The 20,264-nt window shown below is 42.1% G+C and overlaps 1 protein-coding gene and 1 pseudogene across 1 annotated transcript; one reads left to right on the top strand and one right to left on the bottom strand.

The window, feature by feature from the left end:
• Positions 1 to 364: 364 nt before the first annotated feature.
• Positions 365 to 1,837, top strand: LOC136481020 (heterogeneous nuclear ribonucleoprotein 1-like; annotated as a pseudogene).
• A 4,058-nt stretch (positions 1,838 to 5,895) lies between these two features.
• Positions 5,896 to 11,796, bottom strand: LOC136483016 (1-acyl-sn-glycerol-3-phosphate acyltransferase PLS1). The gene is made up of 11 exons (XM_066480145.1): positions 11,453 to 11,796; positions 10,868 to 10,990; positions 9,933 to 9,972; positions 9,759 to 9,832; positions 9,574 to 9,633; positions 8,727 to 8,804; positions 8,491 to 8,649; positions 7,471 to 7,596; positions 7,184 to 7,276; positions 6,941 to 7,024; positions 5,896 to 6,157 (listed from the first exon to the last, which is right to left on the bottom strand). Exons 1-11 carry the CDS (start codon positions 11,531 to 11,533, stop codon positions 5,951 to 5,953), a joined length of 1,125 nt encoding a protein of 374 aa, XP_066336242.1. The 5' UTR covers positions 11,534 to 11,796; the 3' UTR covers positions 5,896 to 5,950.
• Between the last annotated feature and the right edge of the window lie 8,468 nt (positions 11,797 to 20,264).

Raw genomic sequence — 20,264 nt, 5'->3', positions numbered from 1 at the left:
TAGTACAACTACATATAACGCTCTAGATGACATCTTCTAAAAAAGTCAAGGAATAGTGGGGAAAATAAAAAGTAAAGCTAGAGAGAGAGAGAGAGAGGGAGGAAGAGAGATAGAGAGAGGGGGGAGAACAATAGGCAGAGGAAGTGAACTAGAGGAGGAAGTGGTGGCGGCTGTGTGTCCTTTGAGGTTGTTATGGCTCCTCTAGGAACCAAGATCCTAGCTTTCCTACCCCGTCTCAGATTAATATGTGTGCCCTCTTGACAAGCATACTATCGCATAAGAATTTGTTGCAATTGGTGCCAAAAGTTGTTTCCTTCGTGTGTGAGTGCGTGCGAGGTGGTTCATGGCGGCGGTCCAACAAGAGATGGAGGCAGATGCTATGAAGTTGTTCATCGGTGGAATCTCATGGGACACCAATGAGGACCACCTTCTGAAGTACTTTAGGAAGTATGGGGAGGTGGAGGAGGCTATCATCATGCGTGATCAGGCTTCGGGTTCATCGTGTTTGCTGACCCTGCTATAGCCAAGCATGTCATCATGGAGAAGCATATGATTGATGGTCGGATGGTGAGTAAATTATTGTTGTTTACAAATCCTAAGCTTATTAGATGATGCTAGATCCATGTTTCTAGATTATGTTAGTTCATATATAGCTTGTATTAATTACCTGATTGCAAATAATGCAATATATTTGGGTTTGTTTTGTTAGGTAGAGGCAAAGAAAGCTATTCCTAGAGATGATCTGCATGCTCTCAACAATAGTCATGGTAGTGCTCATGGATCACGAGGGCCCAGACATAGAAAGAAAATATTCATCGGTGGCCTAGCTTCCACCGTGACAAAGGAAGACATTACAAAGTACTTTAAACAATTCGGAACAATCACTGATGTTGTTGTGATATATGACCACCACACACAATGCCCTAGAGGCTTTGGGTTCATCATGTATGATTCAGAAGATGCCATGGATAGGGCATTATTTAAGACATTCCATAAATTGAAAGGTAAGAGGGTTGAGGTCAAGCGAGCTATTCCTAAGGAACCGTCTCCTAGACCTGGCATGTGCTCTCCTATCAATGGGTTCAATTATGTAACTGGTAGAACCAATAGCTTCCTTAATGGATATACCCAGCATTACAATATGAGTCCATTAGGTGGCTATGGAATGAGGATGGATGAATGTTTTGGTCTTCTATCAGGTGGGAACAATGGTTATCCATCTTTTGGTGGTAGTTATGGAATTGGAATGAATTTTGATGCATGGATGAACCCATGTATTGAAAGTGGCTCTAGCTTCAATAGTGATATCCAGCGTGGATGGCATCTTAATCCATATTACAATGGAAATTCAGGTGGATTCAACAACTATGTTAGCTATGGTGGAGTCAATGAAAATAATGGTTTACTGTTTGACTCACTAGTTCGTAACCTTTGGGGTATTTTTAGCCTTAATCACTCTTCTAGTTCCACAAGCTCTAATTTCTTTGTGCCATTTGGAAATGGGGACCTGCTTAGTGGAATTGGGAACAATAATGTGAATTGGGGAAACCCTCATCATGTGCCTACTCTAGGTGCCAATAATTGCTCTGTTTACTATACTGGAAACTTTGGTTATGGGTCCAGTGAAACCAACTTTGATCAAGGTTCTAGTGTTTATGGAAGGAATGTTGGATCAAGTGGTGTCAGTAACTTAAACCAATCAACCAATGGGTATGCAAGGAACTTTGGAGATTCATCAATAGGTGGTGGCTCCATCTATGGAGACACAACTTCGACATCTGGATCTTTTGAGCATGATGTTACAAAAATGGTTTCAACCGGTTACATGGGCCATTGACTAATAAAGGTTAGATAGTTTGTTTCTTATGTCATGATATCATTATCCGGCTTTCAACACTTCATTAATTTATTTTTGATAGTTTTCAATTATTAGATCCAAGCATCTTGACAATGTTAGTGTGCAATGTCGATTGAACTTAACAGACTTTACTCAATGCATCCAAGATTTGGTTTTGGAATTTTTGTGTTGTTTTTCTTTTGTGATCCTAGGCCTCCCTATGGTTCCAAAATCACTAACCATGTTAAATGTTCTCTAAGATTATTCCTTGCATATGTGCCATGAGAAGAGTTTGTTCAATTATGTTATATGATTGCCCTTTTGTTTGGTACAGGATGGTGTGTGAACTGATTGAGTTTACTTACAGAAGTTGGTAAATGAGTAAATCTAATATGATGTGTGGTATATGTGAAACCTGCTGATTTGAATGTAGAATACTTTGTGATTGCCCACTCTTTTGACTGATACAGTTTGTTAGCTACTTCCTCCATTCTAAATTGTAAGTCAATCTGGCTTTTCTAGGTACATAGCTTTTGCTATGCACCTAGATATCCATTATGTCTAGATACATAGTAAACCTTTGTATCTAAGAAAGTCAAAATGACTTCCAATTTGGAACGGTGGGAGTACTTGGCAGCTTGAGGCCTTTATCTTTATGGGACATAGACCTATATTTTGTTCTTTTGGGAAGCGATGGTAATAATTGGCCTTTTTCTGGATTGTGGGCTTCTAATGTGTCTAAACTTATAATGATTTTACAACTTATAATGCTCTTTTGCCCTTATTGCATTATAGACTTGATCAACTATTCCTTTAAGCTTATTTCATATGCAAATATCAATTGCTCGTTGTTCACATGTAACTGACACCAAGGAAGCACAACTTTATTTGGGTGCTCTTTATCATGCTACGCGGTTTGTATTATTTACTAATAATGACATCTTTGCCTTGTGTAGGAATAATGATGCCAAGGAATCTTTCACATATAACATTTGTCATAATAGTTGAAGAGAGGAGTGGAGGTGCTTCAAGTGCAAATTTTGAACCTCACATGTAAAGCTAGGCAGGGGGATCAGTCGAAGCGATGAAATATATATCCTTAGATGACCCTTTTCTTTAAGGGGAATTTATGTTTTATGTAAGATTATGGATTGTGGATTTCCTACAAGGATAAAGCTTAGGTTTATGCAACTTTTTTGGGATGATATAATGTCAGTTTAAGTTTGCAGAGAATAATGTTCATTTGTATGGTAGTGTTTCACCCCGTATAGAACCTAGCCCCCTGTTGGCTTTTGTTGCTATAGTAGAGAAAGCTAGTCTAGTATATGTGTATCAAAGGATGATTAGTTTTTACCCTTTTCTCAAGTTTTTAATCCTATCTTACTTGAAGTGTATGTACCAAATGTCTGGTCTATGCTTTTTCTCTACTTTTGAGGGGGTGTCCCTTTTTAGGCCTCGTAAAATAATAATAATAATAATAATAATAATAATAATAATAATAATAATAATAATAATAATAATAATAATAATAATAATAATAATAATAATAATAATAATAATAATATACTTCGGTTCATTTCCATGAATTTTTTAGGCTACTTTTCAATTGTAATCGAACATTTAGGTATTATAATTCCTCTATGTAATTCACTAATTAGACAATGTGATGCTTCTATTTTAGATCTCTATCATTTGCAGTGGAGAGTGGATGGTGTGAGGTTCCCCTTTCATTGCCCTTTTTTCCCATAATTCACCTCCCATAGAGCTTGCTAGTTGCCATCCCTCACCGCCTCTTTGTAACGTTGGACTTAAAACCATGGGTGGTATTCTTTATGGAAAGAATGCTTGTAGTCCTTGCGATTTAGTATTTCCTCACCCTCATTGTAAGAAAAAAAAATGTTATTCCTAAGGCATAACACAGAAGGGACTTAGAATTTGGATGCACAACAACCCCAGATAGTTGTACCATATGGTTGGAAAAATAGAAGATAGTTGAGGTTAGTTGAGACAATAAACACAAAAAAGGATATAGATAGTTGGGAAGACAGCCAGACAAGACTAGGTTCCTAAATCATCCTTCTTAATACTAAAACTAAGCAAAGGATACTGAGCTAGTATCATCCAAAGTAAAAAGGCAAGATAACTCTAATCTACTTTACTTCCTTTAGGACTCTAACAATGGATTTGCTCACAACAGAGGAAGGGGAACAAACATGGAAACATTGAAGGTCCAACATTGCCTAGAGTGCCTAGAGTGTACCATGTGGTGGAATGCAAAGGATGGGCTGGATTGTCACCACAACCACCTACCATGTCTTACTACCACATAAGTGGCTATCACTACCAGCTACAACATTGTCGGTTGATTCAAAACTGCAAGTGCTAAGTTCTCGTTTCTTTTCATTTGAAACTAGCAGTGATAACTCATTGTTACTGTAGGTTGCTTTAAAAACCACAAAGATAATTCATTGTCACTATTGGTTATCATTAAACACTGGTGGTGGTGATAGCACTAAAAGATGGGGTTTGGACCCAACATTTTTATTCAAGTTAGTTTTTAACCATTCATGTATGCAGCTTATCAAATCACGTTCGTGCTCATCCACGCTCTCTCCATAGTTCTCCTATCTCCACTCCATCCATGTCTCTCCACGGCCCCTCTCCCTCCCTTTGTCGCTCATCCCTCCCTTCCCAACGCGCCACCTTCCTCAAATCGACAATGGTAAGGCAGCATAGAGGTCCGAGCTCAGGATCCTCACCACTCCTCCTCTCACCCCTCCCTGTCTTCTATGAAGCAGTCGTACATGGATCCTCTTTCATGGATATGTGGTCGCCTTTATTTTTAAAAACTTTTCACAACAAAAACATGATATGCAACTAACAAGAACAAAACATGCATTTAACACTCAATGCATTTATCCTGGTTGCATCTCATATTTTTCTATTGTAGAAGGTTTTCAAAACATTTAGACATCGATTATAATGTTTTGGGAATTTACCAAATTGTTTGGATATTTTTTCCATTTGCCTAGAGCTAAATCTAGTTTTTAGAAACTTTTTGATATACTTTCATGAGCTCTAAATATTTATTTGGATTTGTCATGTCCCCATCAATCTTTTGGATTTTTCATGTCCCCATATATGGTTTGATCCATTTGTCGTGGTTTAAAAAACACTATCAAGTATTACTGGATTTTTTTAACTATAAAAATGATGAAACCGTCTAGTTGAGGAAGAAAGATGTTCGATTTTAGAGTTTAATGAGCAGAAAAGTCAGATCATGATTTTCACAAAGGTAAAACAGACTGTTTTCAAGAAACAATCGTACACATTGATATGCTCTCAAATAGTACGCCACATTGGGCTGACAAAATACTAAGCAACCAAAGGCAGCCAAGCCGGAGCGGGTGGGTGGAGGGATTCCTCCGTTTCAGTCTTCCAGCAGCCTCGCATCCATTTGTTGGACCGCTATATCTGAAAACTTATCTGCAATGGTGTGCCTCGATCGCTGAATTCGCAATGGAAAGCGTTGCAGCAGCTGCTTTTTCTTTTTCTTTCCTTGATCTGGCAGGCATGACATATTGACATAGGAACTAGAAACTTTTGGGTCTTTCAGGATTCTTCTCGTCTTTGAGGATCCTCTGCTTTTCATCACAAAACACTTCTATTGCTTTTCAGAACACAGAGCATCCTGTATCCTTTGCTTTTCATCACAGATACAACATTCAATACACGCAGCAGTGCGTCTTACAATCCCCACACAACCACATTGTGATGACTGATGAGTGACAGACAAGGTGCACAACTACATGGATTAAAGATGCAAGCTTTACTGATAAATGAACTAGTTAAAGGCTTCCAGAATATGTCTGACAGGGCAAATGTACCAACATCAAGTTCATGTTCCTCTGCCCAAAAGAGGGGGGGGGGGGGGGGAATAAACTCCCTACGATTCTTTCCTGCATACAAATACAAGAGGAGCAGGGCATCCTATTTGAGAGCATATCAATGTCTGGAATTTGGTGCTGTATATATTAATATATGAATTCAATCTGCAACCCTTTTGAAGGACGGCCATAATAAACCCCAGCATCTCATCTCCAACCTCCATTTTCATTCCTTCTTGACCCGGTTCCGTGCCGCCTTGGCTGAGCTCGACCGCTCAGCCTGGGAGAACATGATGAAGACATGCATGACCCCTGTCACAAGTGCCATCCCTGCAGCAGTGAATGCTGCACCTCTCCATGTCGATAGGAGCTGTGTCCACTTGAAGAACTTGATGGCACCAAACAACAGGAGGAATGACCAAAACAGGGTCACCTGGTCCATCAGCGGGAATAGAAAGTCAGCAGCCAGAAGACATATCAATACATTTAGGATGCACATTCGGTAAAAACAAATTCATTGAGCTATGGAATGGGCAACAGATTCAACTATTTAAGTACCAAGGAAGAGCTCCCTGCTGCAATGCAACAACAGCCAGAGGTTTCACAAGGTAGTACTCCTAAATAAGATATAGCACAGCACAGTGACCACTCCGGCGTTCTTAACCCCAAAAACATGGCCACCACCGTCCCCCACAACTGCCAATTGAGTATGGGACACAAACTAATATGTGATCATTCTGATGCAAACACACGACCTTCTCTTCAGCTCACTCAAAACAGATGTCCAACAACAATAACAACAACAACAAAGCCTTTAAGTCCCAAACAAGTTGGGGTAGGCTAGAGTTGAAACCCATCAGAAGCTCAAAACAGATGTCCCACTTCATATTTAGTATTTTCAATCTCAGAAATTGGCCAGCGAAGCTGGGGGAATCGACAAATTCCTAATACTGGTACTTTGTTTGCTTGGTTCTGCAAGATCATGAGTTGAGAACATCAAGATTCTACATGACACTTGATTGACTTATGTAACCTGGCTCACTGGCAAAAGGACACTAGTACAACTCTGTTTTCTAACAAGATTTACACAAAAACACCAATTGCCCATGACAGTAAGACCAGCTTTTTCTTATTCAGCAAAGACAATAACCATCGATAGATTGTGAGGGTGCCACTGCCACTGAGGCAGTAACATGCAATTTTAGTGGGGTCTTACCAGCAATGATTTCACTGGACGGCCAATAGGTCTAATCTCCTCATCGAAAGTGCCTGTTGCCAAATGCTTGTCCAGTAAGGCATCCTGAAATGAAAAACGGGGCAAATAGTATTTACTTAAAAAATATTTTTTTTGTGAGTTCTACTTTAAAAACTAATTGATCAAACCATATATGGAGCATTTTACTTTTCAACAAGATCTAATCAGAAGACATCTAAAAAATAGTGTTATATAGTTCAGTACCTTTGCCACAAAAATGTCTTTGCACCATTTTGAAACATCCTCATCTGATTTTGGCATCTCACTCATTGCATGGCGTTTCATGCGGACATGTATCTAGAGAGGAAAAAAAGTAGTACATTAGTTGACATAACAGTAAGTAGTTCGGCACTGAAATTCCACGCCATATTATATATTTGTATCCAATTTGATAAGACACTTTAGTAAAATCAATTCATTTCAGTGCTCAGTTGACACAACTCTTTCTGTATTGGTCTGCCTTGAGTTATTCATGAAGTTAGAAAACTTACCACTGATGATTGCCCTTTCAAAATTCGCAGCATTGTTGGTTGAGGTGAATCTTTAGGAACAATTACAGTTGTATCATAAATGGCTGGAACAAAATCTCGCATAATACTTACGGCAGATACAAATCCCTGGGATTTTTTTTCACAGGAGGTATTAGTACATAACTTTATTGCTCAAACATGTGAAAATGGCATCAGAAATACTAGGTCCATCCCAAATTATAAGACATGACTTTTTTGACCTTAAGTTTGACCACTCGTCTTATTCAAAAAATTTGTGCAAACATAGTCAAATTTAAGTCATTCTTGAAGAACTTTTATTAATAAAGCAAGCCACGACAAAAGAAGTGATATTTTACACAAATTTTTGAATAAGACGAGTGGTCAAACTTGGTGTCAAAAAAGTCAAACGTCTTATAATTTGGGATGGAGGGAGTACATGAGTAAAACCTATGATATAACCATAATTTCTCAGTAGTTATTATACAAAATTGTCATCAACAGATCTCTCAGGCATTCCATAAAATCAAGACAAGTACTCAGTATTTGTTACTCTATGTGATACAGCCATTTATTCCCAATAACTCCTAATCTGAAGTGTCGTGTTAGAACCTCATGATTAGTGATTTAACTTTATGATTGTAAATTGTTACTGTGTCATCAAGGTACAAAAAATCTGCATTTTTCCTTTCAGGTTTGCACATATAAGAAAATGGAAGTGTTTTCACCAATGTCATTACTTCTACATGCACACATGCACATATATGATGCAGAAAATTGCTAAAAGTTATCACTTTATACAAATCACGATGAACATTATGTTCAACAGGTGTATTTTGTGAACAAACTAATAAAAAGTAAAGTAAAATCATGTGAACAGTATAGTTTTCCAGGGTATGCCAAGTTATACTTAAAAATTAGAATCTCATCTAGACTAAATCAGTAAAACAAAAGTATAGCATAGGAAAAGATACTGAACATTTGCAATGTCAGAATCATGCAAGTGAGGGAACAATGAAGTACCTTGGTACGTGGAATAAGTACATTTCTAGGAGCCGGTAAGCCCTGGGAAGCTGCATACTCCTGAGCTGCGAGAAGCTTTGCTGGAGTAAAGCGAGTACCCTCAACGAAAAGAGCTAGCCAAAATGGTCTAGGGAAGTCTTTCAACCTTTGGAGACCCCACTGTATGCAAAATTAAAAAGCTCACTATGTGAAAAAGGAAAACTAGGATGCATTGTACAGGTAAGGTGGGGAGTTACCTTTAGTGTCTTTTCATCCTTGGCCCAGCTCCTCTCCAAAAAGAGGTACTCTGCAAACCACATCGACCAGCCAATAACCTGCAAAAAATGAGCAAAGCGGTTTATAGAATACCAAAGCATGTGCCAGAACATCTACTATAGAAGAAAGGGTAATAGTTAACTCAGGTTCCATCAATTCAAGTGGGACCTTTCTTTTTCTCACAACGCAGGAGAGCTGTGTGTCATTTCATATATAAGAGAGAAATGTACAAAGGAGAGGCCAAAGAAGCCCCTCCTAAATACACTGAACACACAGACTGCAAACTGGCACGTTTGCTTTTAGCTGCTACCGCACAAAAGCCTTATAAGTACTATATAACATAAATAACAGGTAAGCTCCACATAACTGAAACTAATCATGGCAATTTATTTCCTTTTCATTACCTAATTGTTGTGGTCCTTGCTCTGTCATTCTATTTCCAGATCTACCTACCACTCCATATTGGGCAACTTTCTGAGAAGGTGCTCATAGCATGGTGGTAGTAAAACTTCTCAGGTGTGAGGCTACCAACCAGGGCTTGACCCCCCTTGTTCTCACAAAAAAAGGCCCCTCACTGTGTGTTCCCCCATGATCGTGGCACTATTGCCAAAGCCCGCAATTATTACAGTGAGAACATGACAAAGCAATGTAGCATTATGATTTTTTGAAACTAGATAAACAAGTCTATACCCAAAAATATATTTTTTTATGTTGCTTACTTATGCCACAAATAGTTTTTTTTAAACCTACATTAAATCAACAGAACTCCGATGTGAATATAAATTGTAAAACTACATGTTACAGAAATATACATATGAACTAACTCACTGGAAGGAACTTGGATGACTTCTTCATCACAGCAAGCGCACTTCCAAGGCACCCTGAGCGCTGAACACATGCCCAGAAAACAGGAGTCTCATATTATTCATCAGTTAATCCAAATAAACCTAAACAGTGTGAACTGTGAGCAAACTAAATTTCTAACAACTATCCAGAAGTTGGGAGATAACAACCTGGGCCAATATCCATCCAATAAGCCAATCAATATCACTCCGATGATTTGATATGATGAGTGCATGCTCTTTACCTGTGAAATTATTCAGATAAGCTTGTAATCCAAACTTTTTTCCTTAAGCTTGCATGAAGGTGAATGCAAACAATGAACCTATTAATAAAAGGCTCCTTACCCATTGACCGGTAAGTTTCCTCATCTGCATGCAGTTGTACCTGCAGAACATAAGCTGAAGTTATTCTGGGATCAGGAGGAAAAAAACAATGCTTGCTTCATAAACATCACTCAAACATGAAGTTTGTATGCTAAGTGCTTAAGAAGTATGTTCATTTAGATCTGCTGATGAAAAAGGTAGAAAAAACATCCTCAATTAGCAATTCAATTGATACACATTTAAGCCATTTATATAAAAAAAATGTTACTCATCAGAATTTGTTTCTTTTCCATAGTTCGTCTAATTTACTGCCACAATTATGCAAGATAAAAAATTAACTATCTTTCCTTCTTAGTTTGACAAGCCAGACCATTAACCACCCCAACAATACTGGAAATTCATACACAATATGATTATATGACTAACTTTCTAATTTCTCGTGCATATGCAACAAAAAGCTCACCAAAGTAACATTTCAATGATTCAATCCATGCAAATATTCCAAATAGAATCTTCACAAACATCACACTCAACTCTAGCCAACAAAGGTTGTCAATCTCTATCAGTGTCCCTACTAGTATTGCCGACATTGCCTTTACAACTTCGTTTTATGAACGTGATGTGTGGGTCCTAAACTCTTGAAACTTCTTTGCTTACTTTATTTAGTTTGGAATATCCATCTACCAGATTCAGTTACAATGCAACACTGAAAACAGCTATTTAACTCAGCTTGTTCATTAGTACCACGTACTTCCATTGAAGAACATTTCAAAAACACATCGTATGACACTACAAGAAAGGTTGAATATAGCAAACCAACAGAATGCTGCAACTTGCAGGCACAAATGTAAGTTTGAGTTCTGATACTGAAGGAGGACACGTTACAAATCAATCTTTCTACTAGAAATGAAATGCGAAAATAAAATTGCTTTGGTGCTGGTCATATCTGTGTGTACCTTAACACCTGCCCACCAGTCCACCACCCAGACAAGCTGAAGCCACAGCAGCTCGGCCAAGAATCTGTTGATCCGGCGGTAGAAGCTCTTCGAAAAGGGCCTTATTGTCACAAATAGGATGGCCTGAAATTTCCACGCGCACATACAAACGGATCAAAGAAAGCTTAACACATTTGGAAGTTATGGGTGTATAGTACCCCGTTCGTGGCCGCAGTCAAATGGAAGTAGTAAATTTATTTTACAAAAGCGGCAATTATAACGAAATTTAACAAATCGACATGAAAATTTCCATCTAAAAGACACATCTTTGAGTAAAATTCGCCTGGAACCATCGGGACAAAATAAATCACATGGGGAAACTGTAAATCTTTAACGCACATCAGCTGGAATTACCCTACACCGCGCGACAATCATCATTCATGAAGCGAACAAACTAAAATGTCCGTGGCGACACCTTCGAAGGAAAGGAAACAAAATAGAATCTTTTGCTCAGCCGCCGCATCAGATCACCCCAGGCGCCGCCGAAAAAGGAACACAAATCGAGCTGGGCGGGCCCCGGTGGGGAGGGAGGGAGGGCGCGGGTACCTGGATGGTGTTGACTATGAGGCCGGACAGGAGGAAGAGCAGGCCAAGCGGGAGCACGACGAGCACGAGCGGGACCGCCATGGCCCCCCGGCGCCGGCGCCGGCGCTTCCGATCTCGGAGGGGTCGCTCAGATGGGAGGCGGCAGTGGAATAGCTCCCCGCGGCGCTCCTTCTCCGGCGATAGGTGGCTCGGCGGCGGTGCGAGGTGGCGGGCGGCTCCGCCGGCGACGAGGACGACGGGGCACGCGAGGCTGATTCGGAGGTTTTTTTATTGTAGGGAGGCGGTGGATGGATGTGCGCTGGTGGGAGGAAGGGAGGGACGGAGGAGGTGGAGGAGTGAAGCGGATGGATGCGTCCATGGGTGGCATTGGCCGAAATTTTTTTTAAGCCCTTTTTTTGAAAATTTTTCATGACCCCTAGCTCGGTACACGTCGCTGCCATCGCTGCTGGCGCCGAGGTCTTGGGCTCGACGCAGACGTGGCGGTGACTTGGCGCCAAGTTTGGCGCCGTAGATCCTGGCGCCGTAGATTTTAACGCCGAGCTTGGCACCATGGTTATCGGCGCTAAGCTCTGTCTTACGTATGGTCTCTCCTTTCCTTTCTCTATTCCTCTCTCGCGCGTGCACCGAACCAGCGCACCGCCGCACCCGCCCGCTCGTGCCGGCCCCCGCCGCACCGAACCGCCGCACCGAACCAGCGCACCGCCCGCCCCAGCCCGCTCGCGTCGCCTCGCCGCGCGGAGCACCTGCCGCACGCCGCCCCTCTCGGCCCGCGCCGCCTCATCCGTCCTGGCTCGCCGCGTCCGCCGCGCGCATGGGCGCTCTCTCCGGTGACCCCGGGCGCGACACGGCCCCTGCTCCGGGGAGTACGATGGCAGCAGTGATTTATCACTTCACTTACATAGTACACATATAGCATCTAGGTTTTCAGTGATTTATCATGTTAATGACGAATAGACTTTTTAGAAAACGAATCTAGGCTTTACAGAGTCCATTGAAATAGGCTCTTCAATGAAACTAATTAGGCTTCTTATGACCAGTTATAACACATTGAAACGACAACTAAACATGCCTCTGCCTATATATACGCAATGCTGGATGCATTGCTACTTACTTCCTAACTAGTATTTTCTTTCGTTGCAGTACCAATGTCTAGAGGGTCGTCCAAAGTGAGAAGAAAGGGGAAGGGAACTACCATTGTGTGGAAGGGTTCTCTTGATTCTGATTTCTTTAAGAAAGCTCTTTATGAGATGTTCCCAGTTTAGAGCAAAAGTGATTTCATCAAAGAGGCACCACTAAGAGGATACGATGAACGAAAAGAAGAGTGGCCAAAATGCATGTATGGTGAGGGCTGCCTAGTGCAGATGTTCACCGAGGGAATAGATTGAGGTCGTCGTTTCTTCAAATGCCCGCAAGCATAGGTAATTGATATTACTATTTGTTTCTTCAATATGTTCCTCTTCTATACAACTTACATGGCATACTTGTTACAGTCTTCCTTGGCCGAAGAAAACTATGGGTTCACTAGGTGGGTCGATCATTTACCTATTTATCCGCATGCGGAGTACATATGCTACCTGCAGAACCATATCTTTGATCTAGAAAGGGAAGTTGGCAGCGGTTACAAGGACGACGAACAGGGCGACAACAATAATAGTGCCGATTCACAGGAGGTACTCTGCAATGATCCACATTGCACCTGCCCTAACCACAAGAACAAGGGGCCTCCACCGCCACCCCCGCCGCCACCACCACCAACAATGGGAGACTACTATGGAGAAGGTGCAATACAATTTGCTATGTGGCCACACTACTAGGATGACCCTATTTTATTCACATGGCACATCCATGTTTTTGTTGTTTGGTTTAATTACCTAAGGCATGTTAGGTTTAGTTGAAGGAACTCTATACCCTAGTTCGGTACATGTCCTCACATGCCATTTCATGTGTTTTGTATGTTGAATTATATAATGCCCTACTTCATTAGGTTTTGTTTGCAGCACGTGATCACATTTCACTACGTCCGTAATATTATACTGAATATTATGACCATAAATAATGAAAACAACTATATAATGAAAAGTCCAATACTATGCCATATTAAACAACATAATAATATAAGAAGTACGTGCCGACAGTAGACAACATTGTTTATGAATAAACCATAGAACTAACAAGTCATGGAGACTACTGAGTGCAACAAGATCACTTTCCTTTTCTTAGGGCATCGGGATTCTCCTCCATCGCTGCTTTCACTCGGCGTGCACGCTCAAGCTTCTTCTCCCGCTCCTCCCTGTACGCAGCAACATGCCTCCTTTTTTCCTCTTCCTTGTGCTCCTTTTTTGCAGCCTTCCCTTCGCGTCTCTTCTCCATTATCTCCTTGTCCTCTGCCTCCCACCGCAATAGTTTCTGCATCCATTCCTTGTCTTCAGGCTTGATCTCAGAGTCGATCCACTGCTCAAAATCACAGAGCGGTGGAGGGGTCTGCAAAAAATATAATTGTTACAAAACAAAAAAATCATGCAAGATATCATATGACACAAACATCAATTCCTCACCATCTTGTTAATGCGTGCGCTGACGAAGTGTAGGCTCAAACGCAAAATTAAAACACATCCAATACCTCTGCCTATACGTATCCTCTTTATCGGATTTGGCTACCTTACAAGGATCGCCGCACAAGCACATGGGCACTAGAACACCACTAGGCAGAGGGCAATGGGTCGAAGACATTTTTGGTCATCTAGACATAACTACAATTTAGCCAATTTTATTCTAAGAACCGAAAGCAATTAACATTAAACCCTAAACCTAGGGTTTCCCATTTGATGCACAACAATGAACCCATAACATAATAACATGCGCTGAGGTTACCTTCGTTTGCTAGCTTTTCTACGTCTTGGCATCCTACGGTTGTATAATACAAATATTAAAAACTGCATGAAACCCTAAGTAACGACGATTCTTAGGTTGAAAAATCCGACTAATATATATCGAATCGATGCGAAAAAAAACTAGGAAGGGAGCGAGGATACCTTGCTCTCGAAGATCTACGGATCAAATCAAAGTTTCTAAGATCCAATATGCTGATTCGTGAGGTAGGGCGAAGTGGGGAGAGAAAAAACTCGAGAGAGAGGAGAAAGAAGAGGAAGAAGGCTCGGGCAGGAAGGTTGGGGGCCGGGTTAAAACACCACCTCGGCGCCATAGATATTGGCATTAGGCTCGGCGTCAAGATCTACAGCACCAAGCTCGGCGCCAGGATCTACGGCGCCAAGCTGCCTGCCAAGTCACTGCCACATCTGCGTCGAGCCCAAGACCTCGGCACCAGCAACAATAGCACCAAGACGTGTAAGCTCGGCGCCACCAACGATGGCGCCGAGCTAAGGGTCCAGATTTTAAAATCATACCTCCAGAGGCATATTTGTGAATTTTTTTAAAAAAATGGCTCAAAAATAAAAAAAAGTTGGTGGCATTAGTAGCATGGGAGGATGGTGCGCCAGTGCCACGTCGGACAACGCATTTTCTATGTTTCGGATGAAATGTATTCGTCTCTTTTTTCGTTTTTACTTTTTTTAGAAATTTTTCGTTTTTACTTTTTTTACAACAACAACTCTTAATATACAACGTTAAAGCACATTACACCGGTGTGAGAAAAGAATTCCCAGATTAGAGAAAAAACTACTGCTGAATTGCTTCTGTAGGGTGATGATTCTGTCAGGGGCGTGGGGCCCGTCAGGGCCATAGGGCCCACGAGAAGTGCCCACGACAGAAACATCAAGGGTCCTCGTTCTCGCACTTCGATAGAACAGTCGATGCTCCTCTCGACTGTCTGATCGGCCTGTGTCTTCGAGGATAATTAGTCTTGAGCCGTAGATAGAATGGAGACTTCACCGGACTCAAGAAAATAGATCCACATCATCAACTGACATTGGCGGTCAACCAAAACACTACTAGCTGCTTCACCACCTCCATGTCTGTAGAGGAACAAAAAAGCAGGAAGATGAAAAACGAAAAGATGCTCTGCATGCCGCATTACATGCCATCCAAATTGAAAGAGAGCGAGAGATGTAGAGGCCCTGGCTTGGCCCTGTTTTCTTAAACTTATCAGTCGTACTATTTTAGCAAAACAATAATGTTTTTCTCTCATAGTAAATCAGCATCAACAATAGCTATTTTTCTAGCCAACAACAGAGACGTAGAGGCCCTGGCTTGGCCCTGTTTTCTTAAACTTATCAGTCGTACCATTTTAGCAAAACAATAATGTTTTCTCTCATAGCAAATCAGCATCGACAATAGCTGTTTTTTTAGCCAACAACAGAGCCGAGAAGGACAGCAGAACCAGCTGCATGTGGAGCACGTAGCAATTGCAGGCCCCACAGCACAGTAGCTGGGACCCACCCTGGAGTACAGGAGAACCGAAAGGAATCCCAAGCGAAACAACAAACCAGTCAGAATAGTATTTTTCTCTCACACAAACCAGCCAGCAGTACTTCCTCACGAACCAGCAACGATATGAACCAGCCAACCGAACGAGCTGAAGGCTTGCTCCAAAAACCACCGCTCGCCTCCTGGCCTCCACCGGCGGGCCAACATCGTCGCTGGTCTACAGTAGACGCTCGCAGGCAAGCAGTGCCTAGATCCGGTGGTCTAGAATTGGATTCGGACAGTGCCGGCTCAGGGCAAGGCCACCAGGCTAAAGGCTCCAGAGGCATGACCCTGAATGCCGCAAGATGAGTCGCCACCGGGTGTGCCGGAGGGGATCTGGATGTTGGGGTTGCTAGGAAAGGGAAGGGAAGGGAGAAGAACAGGCAGAGCGCCTCTAGCTCACAACGGAGACTCCCATTTTTCGTTTTTACTTTGGTAACGTAGAACCATGAAAGAACCTCTGCTTCAGAAGAATGGTGATTAATAATGGTGCAATGTGATCCCTGTTAGTTGATCTCCACCAATAGGCCCAACGACCTATTGGGCCCTTATCTCTGCTCCCTGATCAGGGGAGCCCAACCCTAATCCGGTTGGTGGGCCCCTGTCGTACAGCACACATAAAAGGAAGGTGAGGGTGAGGGCTCGGACTATGAGGTTGACCGTGAGCCGCCACACCCACCTACAGTAACCCTAAACCGATCTAAAGATCATGCTGCCAGCGACGGGATGTGCCCAAACCACCGCCGTCGCACCTATGCAGGGTCACCACAGCGCCACTGGATCTACACCGGGCCACTGGTGATCGTCTCTGCGGCGCTGGACGCCTTCTACACCGACAGCATCGACGTCAACACTGCTGATGCGCTGCAACAGAGAAAGGCGAGGAGCTTACCCGATCCTACGGTCACAGAGGTACACACATCGATCCTAACAATGGTACTAGAGCTAGGTTGCCTCTGTATCCCTAACCCTAACCGGGTAAAAGAAGAAAGAAAAACCACCGCCACCGCGTGGGGGGAAAAGATGATAGCACCGCTGTTCTACACCGACGCACGGCAAGAACAGAAGAGATCCATCTTTGGATCAGAGAAAAGGAGAAAAGAACCAAACGGGTTCACGAACCCTAAACAAGTAAAAGCCTTCAACGGGGAAGAGAAACAGTACCTAGAAAGTATCCCCATCTCGATCTTGAATCCAAAAGAGAAGAAATCAAAGAAAAGGAAGGAAGGAAAGAAAAGAACAGGGGTCAGCACATGAACCCGAACCCTAATCCCCACCTTCGGTTCAGAAAACAGAGATCAATCCAAATCGGAGAAAGAAAAAGGGGAAGAAGGGAAGAGATTCGGATGAACTCCGAAAAGGAAAAGAAATCAAAAGAAAATGAAACCCTAACCCTAGTACCCCAAATCAGGTTAAACTCGAAAAGAAGAAGGGAAGAAGAACAAGGGCTGGAATCGAACCCTAACCCTAGATCCCCTTTTCGGGTGAACAAACGAAAAGAAAAGAAATAAAAAAAAACAGAAAATCGAACCGGCCTTTTGCCGGAGCGGGAGAAGAAGACTGAGCCGGGCTCGGCAAAGGGGTCACCGTGGCCAAGCCGCTCGACGGCGACGTGCTCACCCGCTGGGGAGCGCGCACGCTGCGCGAGGGGGCCGCCGGCGGTGCCATGGATGCCTTCGCTCGCTCTCGCTCGCTCGGTTGTGCTCGGCTGAGAAGAGAGAGCAAGGTAGAGAGAGGAGAGAGCGGCGAAGAAGAGAGAGAAAGCAAACGCTGAAATGAGCTAGGGTTTCGGGCACCAGCGCGGCGTCGGTTTTTATACCGCCCGAAACGAACGCGCAGCTGTCGGATGCAGAACGAACGGCGCAGATCAACTGGGCCGCCTTTCGGCCCAGGCGGGCGAGGGCGTGAGGCCACTTTCCCGGCCCAGGCCCAGGTTGCGGCCTGGGCGCGGGTGAACGCGCGGGAAGGCGCGTGCGGCTGTGGGCCGTGGGCCGTTTCAGGCCGAAACAGTAAAGAGCAAGAGCCCAGTTTTATTTTTTTTACTTTTTCTGGGAAATTGAATATGCAAATTGGCTCAAAAGAAAAATAGAAAAGTAATTTTTCCCTGTGGGTAAAATTCAAGAAATTGAGTAAGTACATTCTCCAGTGATTTTGAACAGACGTGATATTTAACTGGAGAATAGGAAAGTTTTTCCAGTAAATGTTTATTTCCTGGAAATTGATTAATGGATTAATGGAAATAGAAAAAGCAATTTTCCCCGTGGGTAAAATTCAAGGACAAGAGAGTTTTTCCATAGCCAAAGAAATTGTTTATTCTCCAGTTAATTTGTACCAACGTGATATTTAATTGGAGAAAAGAAAGTTTTTCTGCTGCTAAAGAAATTGTTGATTCTCCAGTTATTTTGAACCAATGTGGTATTTAATTGGAGAAAAAGAGTTTTGATATGATTATGATGTTGTTATTTTCTGACCAACGTTGTTAATAACAATATCGTAATTTTAATGATTTATGCATTGATTCTACTTCTGCCCAACGGTGATGTAGAATTAGTGTATAAGAAAAGTTGATAATGTTAATGATTTATGCATTATTTCTACTTCTGTCCAACGGTGATGTAGAATTAGTGTATAAGAAAAGTTGATAAAGTTAAAGATTTATGCATTAATTCTATTTCTGCCCAACGGTGATGTAGAATTAGTGTATAAGAATAATTGTATGTTTTGTTTTTGACCAACGTTGGAATCAAGGCATGCAAATGGTGTTATTTTTATGTTAAGAAAAGTTTTGACCTGGTTTTCATCTTGTCTAAGGTGGACTGGGTAGTCACCTCACCGTGTTCCACTGAGATTGTGGCACCGGTGAGGGAGACAAAAAGAGAATGATGCCATTTGGGCAACTAAAGAAAGGGATTTTGAATCCCAAAAGATGTCCTATGACTGTTGAACATAGGAAGTGTGTCACTGCCAACAAGAAATGTTTAGCTATGATAAAGAACATGATTGAACCTGCAATTGTGGGCTCAATCCCAGAGTGTGACACGGTCACCGAGTACCTCAATAGAATAAAGAGTCAGTTCACTGGCTCTTCAAAGACATATGCTACCTAGCTGATAAAGCAGCTGGTGACAGAGTGTTACTCTGATAATGGTGGCATAAGAGAGCTCACGATGCATTGTCGAAATTATGGCACTGTCGTTCAGGCCATATTTCGAGGGGGAGAATAGAAAGACTAGTTAAGAATGATATTCTTCATTAGAGCTCTCAGATTAAGAACAATGCAGAGAATGCATAAAAGTAAAGTATGTAAAAAGAATTAAGAAAAGATGACAAACGAAGCGCAGGAATTCTACAGATTATTCACACAGACATCTGTGGTCAGTTTCCTATAAAGAGTGTGGATGGTAATGATTCGTTCATAACATTCACAGATGATTACTCCCGTTATGTCTACATTTATCCAATCAAAGAAAGAATAGGAGCATTGGATAAATGTAGATATTTAAGGCAAAAGTTGAAATCCAACATAATTTAAAGACAAAGACAGTCAGGTCTGACCATAGGGGAGTACTACGGTCGGCATACCCTAATAGAATGGCATAGTAGCCTAGTATTCTACACCGGACGAACCTCAGTAGAATATAGTTGAGCCTATGAATGGAGGCGTTAAAACCGCCATTCATATTCTCAATAGAGTATCAAGAAAGTCGGTGCCCAAAACACCGTATGAGTTGTGGACAGAAAGAGTACCCTCACTAAACCACTTGCGTGTGTGGGGGGGAGCCCTGCTGAGGCTAAAATATTTAACCCAAACATAGGGAAGTTAGATCCCAAAACAGTAAGTTGCCATTTATTTGGCTACCTAGAAAAGTCAAAAGGTTTTCGTTTTCTACTGTCCAGAGAGACACACAAAGTTTGTGGAAACGAGACACACTGTCTTCCTAGAGGATGAATTGATGAGGGGGAGCATGGTAGCTCGAGAAATTGACCTTGAAGTGAAGTGGGTGTAAGCGCCCACTCCAATGATTCATGAGCCAATTTTCTCACTATATGCTATCGCTGCACCGATAGTGCAAGATACTATGGTGTCAGCACCTGTTGTTATTCCACATGTGGCAACAATGAATAAAAATGAGAAACATGTTCTTCAGGATCCTATAGAACCTATTGCCACACATAAGGGGGAGCAACAACAGCCTCAAATAGTAGATGTGCCAAATGTGGAGGCCCCTAGAAGGTCTCAAAGAGTTAGAAAATCAGCTATTTCTGTTGATTATGAAGTGTATTACACTAAGGAATTTCAAATGGAGGATGATCCCACCTCATTTGAAGAAGCCATGAGAAGTGATCATTCATCAAAGTGGCTCGAGGCCATGGAAGATGAAATGAAATC

Source organism: Miscanthus floridulus, chromosome 9 (assembly GCF_019320115.1).
Source record: "Miscanthus floridulus cultivar M001 chromosome 9, ASM1932011v1, whole genome shotgun sequence".
Classification (NCBI taxonomy): Eukaryota; Viridiplantae; Streptophyta; class Magnoliopsida; order Poales; family Poaceae; genus Miscanthus; species Miscanthus floridulus.
The sequence above is the reverse complement of the archived record's forward strand: the minus strand, read 5'-3'. Positions and strand labels throughout refer to the sequence as shown.

Excerpts from the sequence above, each read along its gene's own strand:
- LOC136483016 (XM_066480145.1), bottom strand. The coding sequence starts at position 11,533 with ATGGCGGTCCCGCTCGTGCTCGTCGTGCTCCCGCTTGGCCTGCTCTTC. Across the intron at positions 9,973-10,867 it reads ACTGGTGGGCAGGTGTTAAG|GTACAACTGCATGCAGATGA; the intron begins GTACACACAGAT and ends TATGTTCTGCAG. Across the intron at positions 8,805-9,573 it reads AGTCATCCAAGTTCCTTCCA|GTTATTGGCTGGTCGATGTG; the intron begins GTGAGTTAGTTC and ends CATTTTTTGCAG.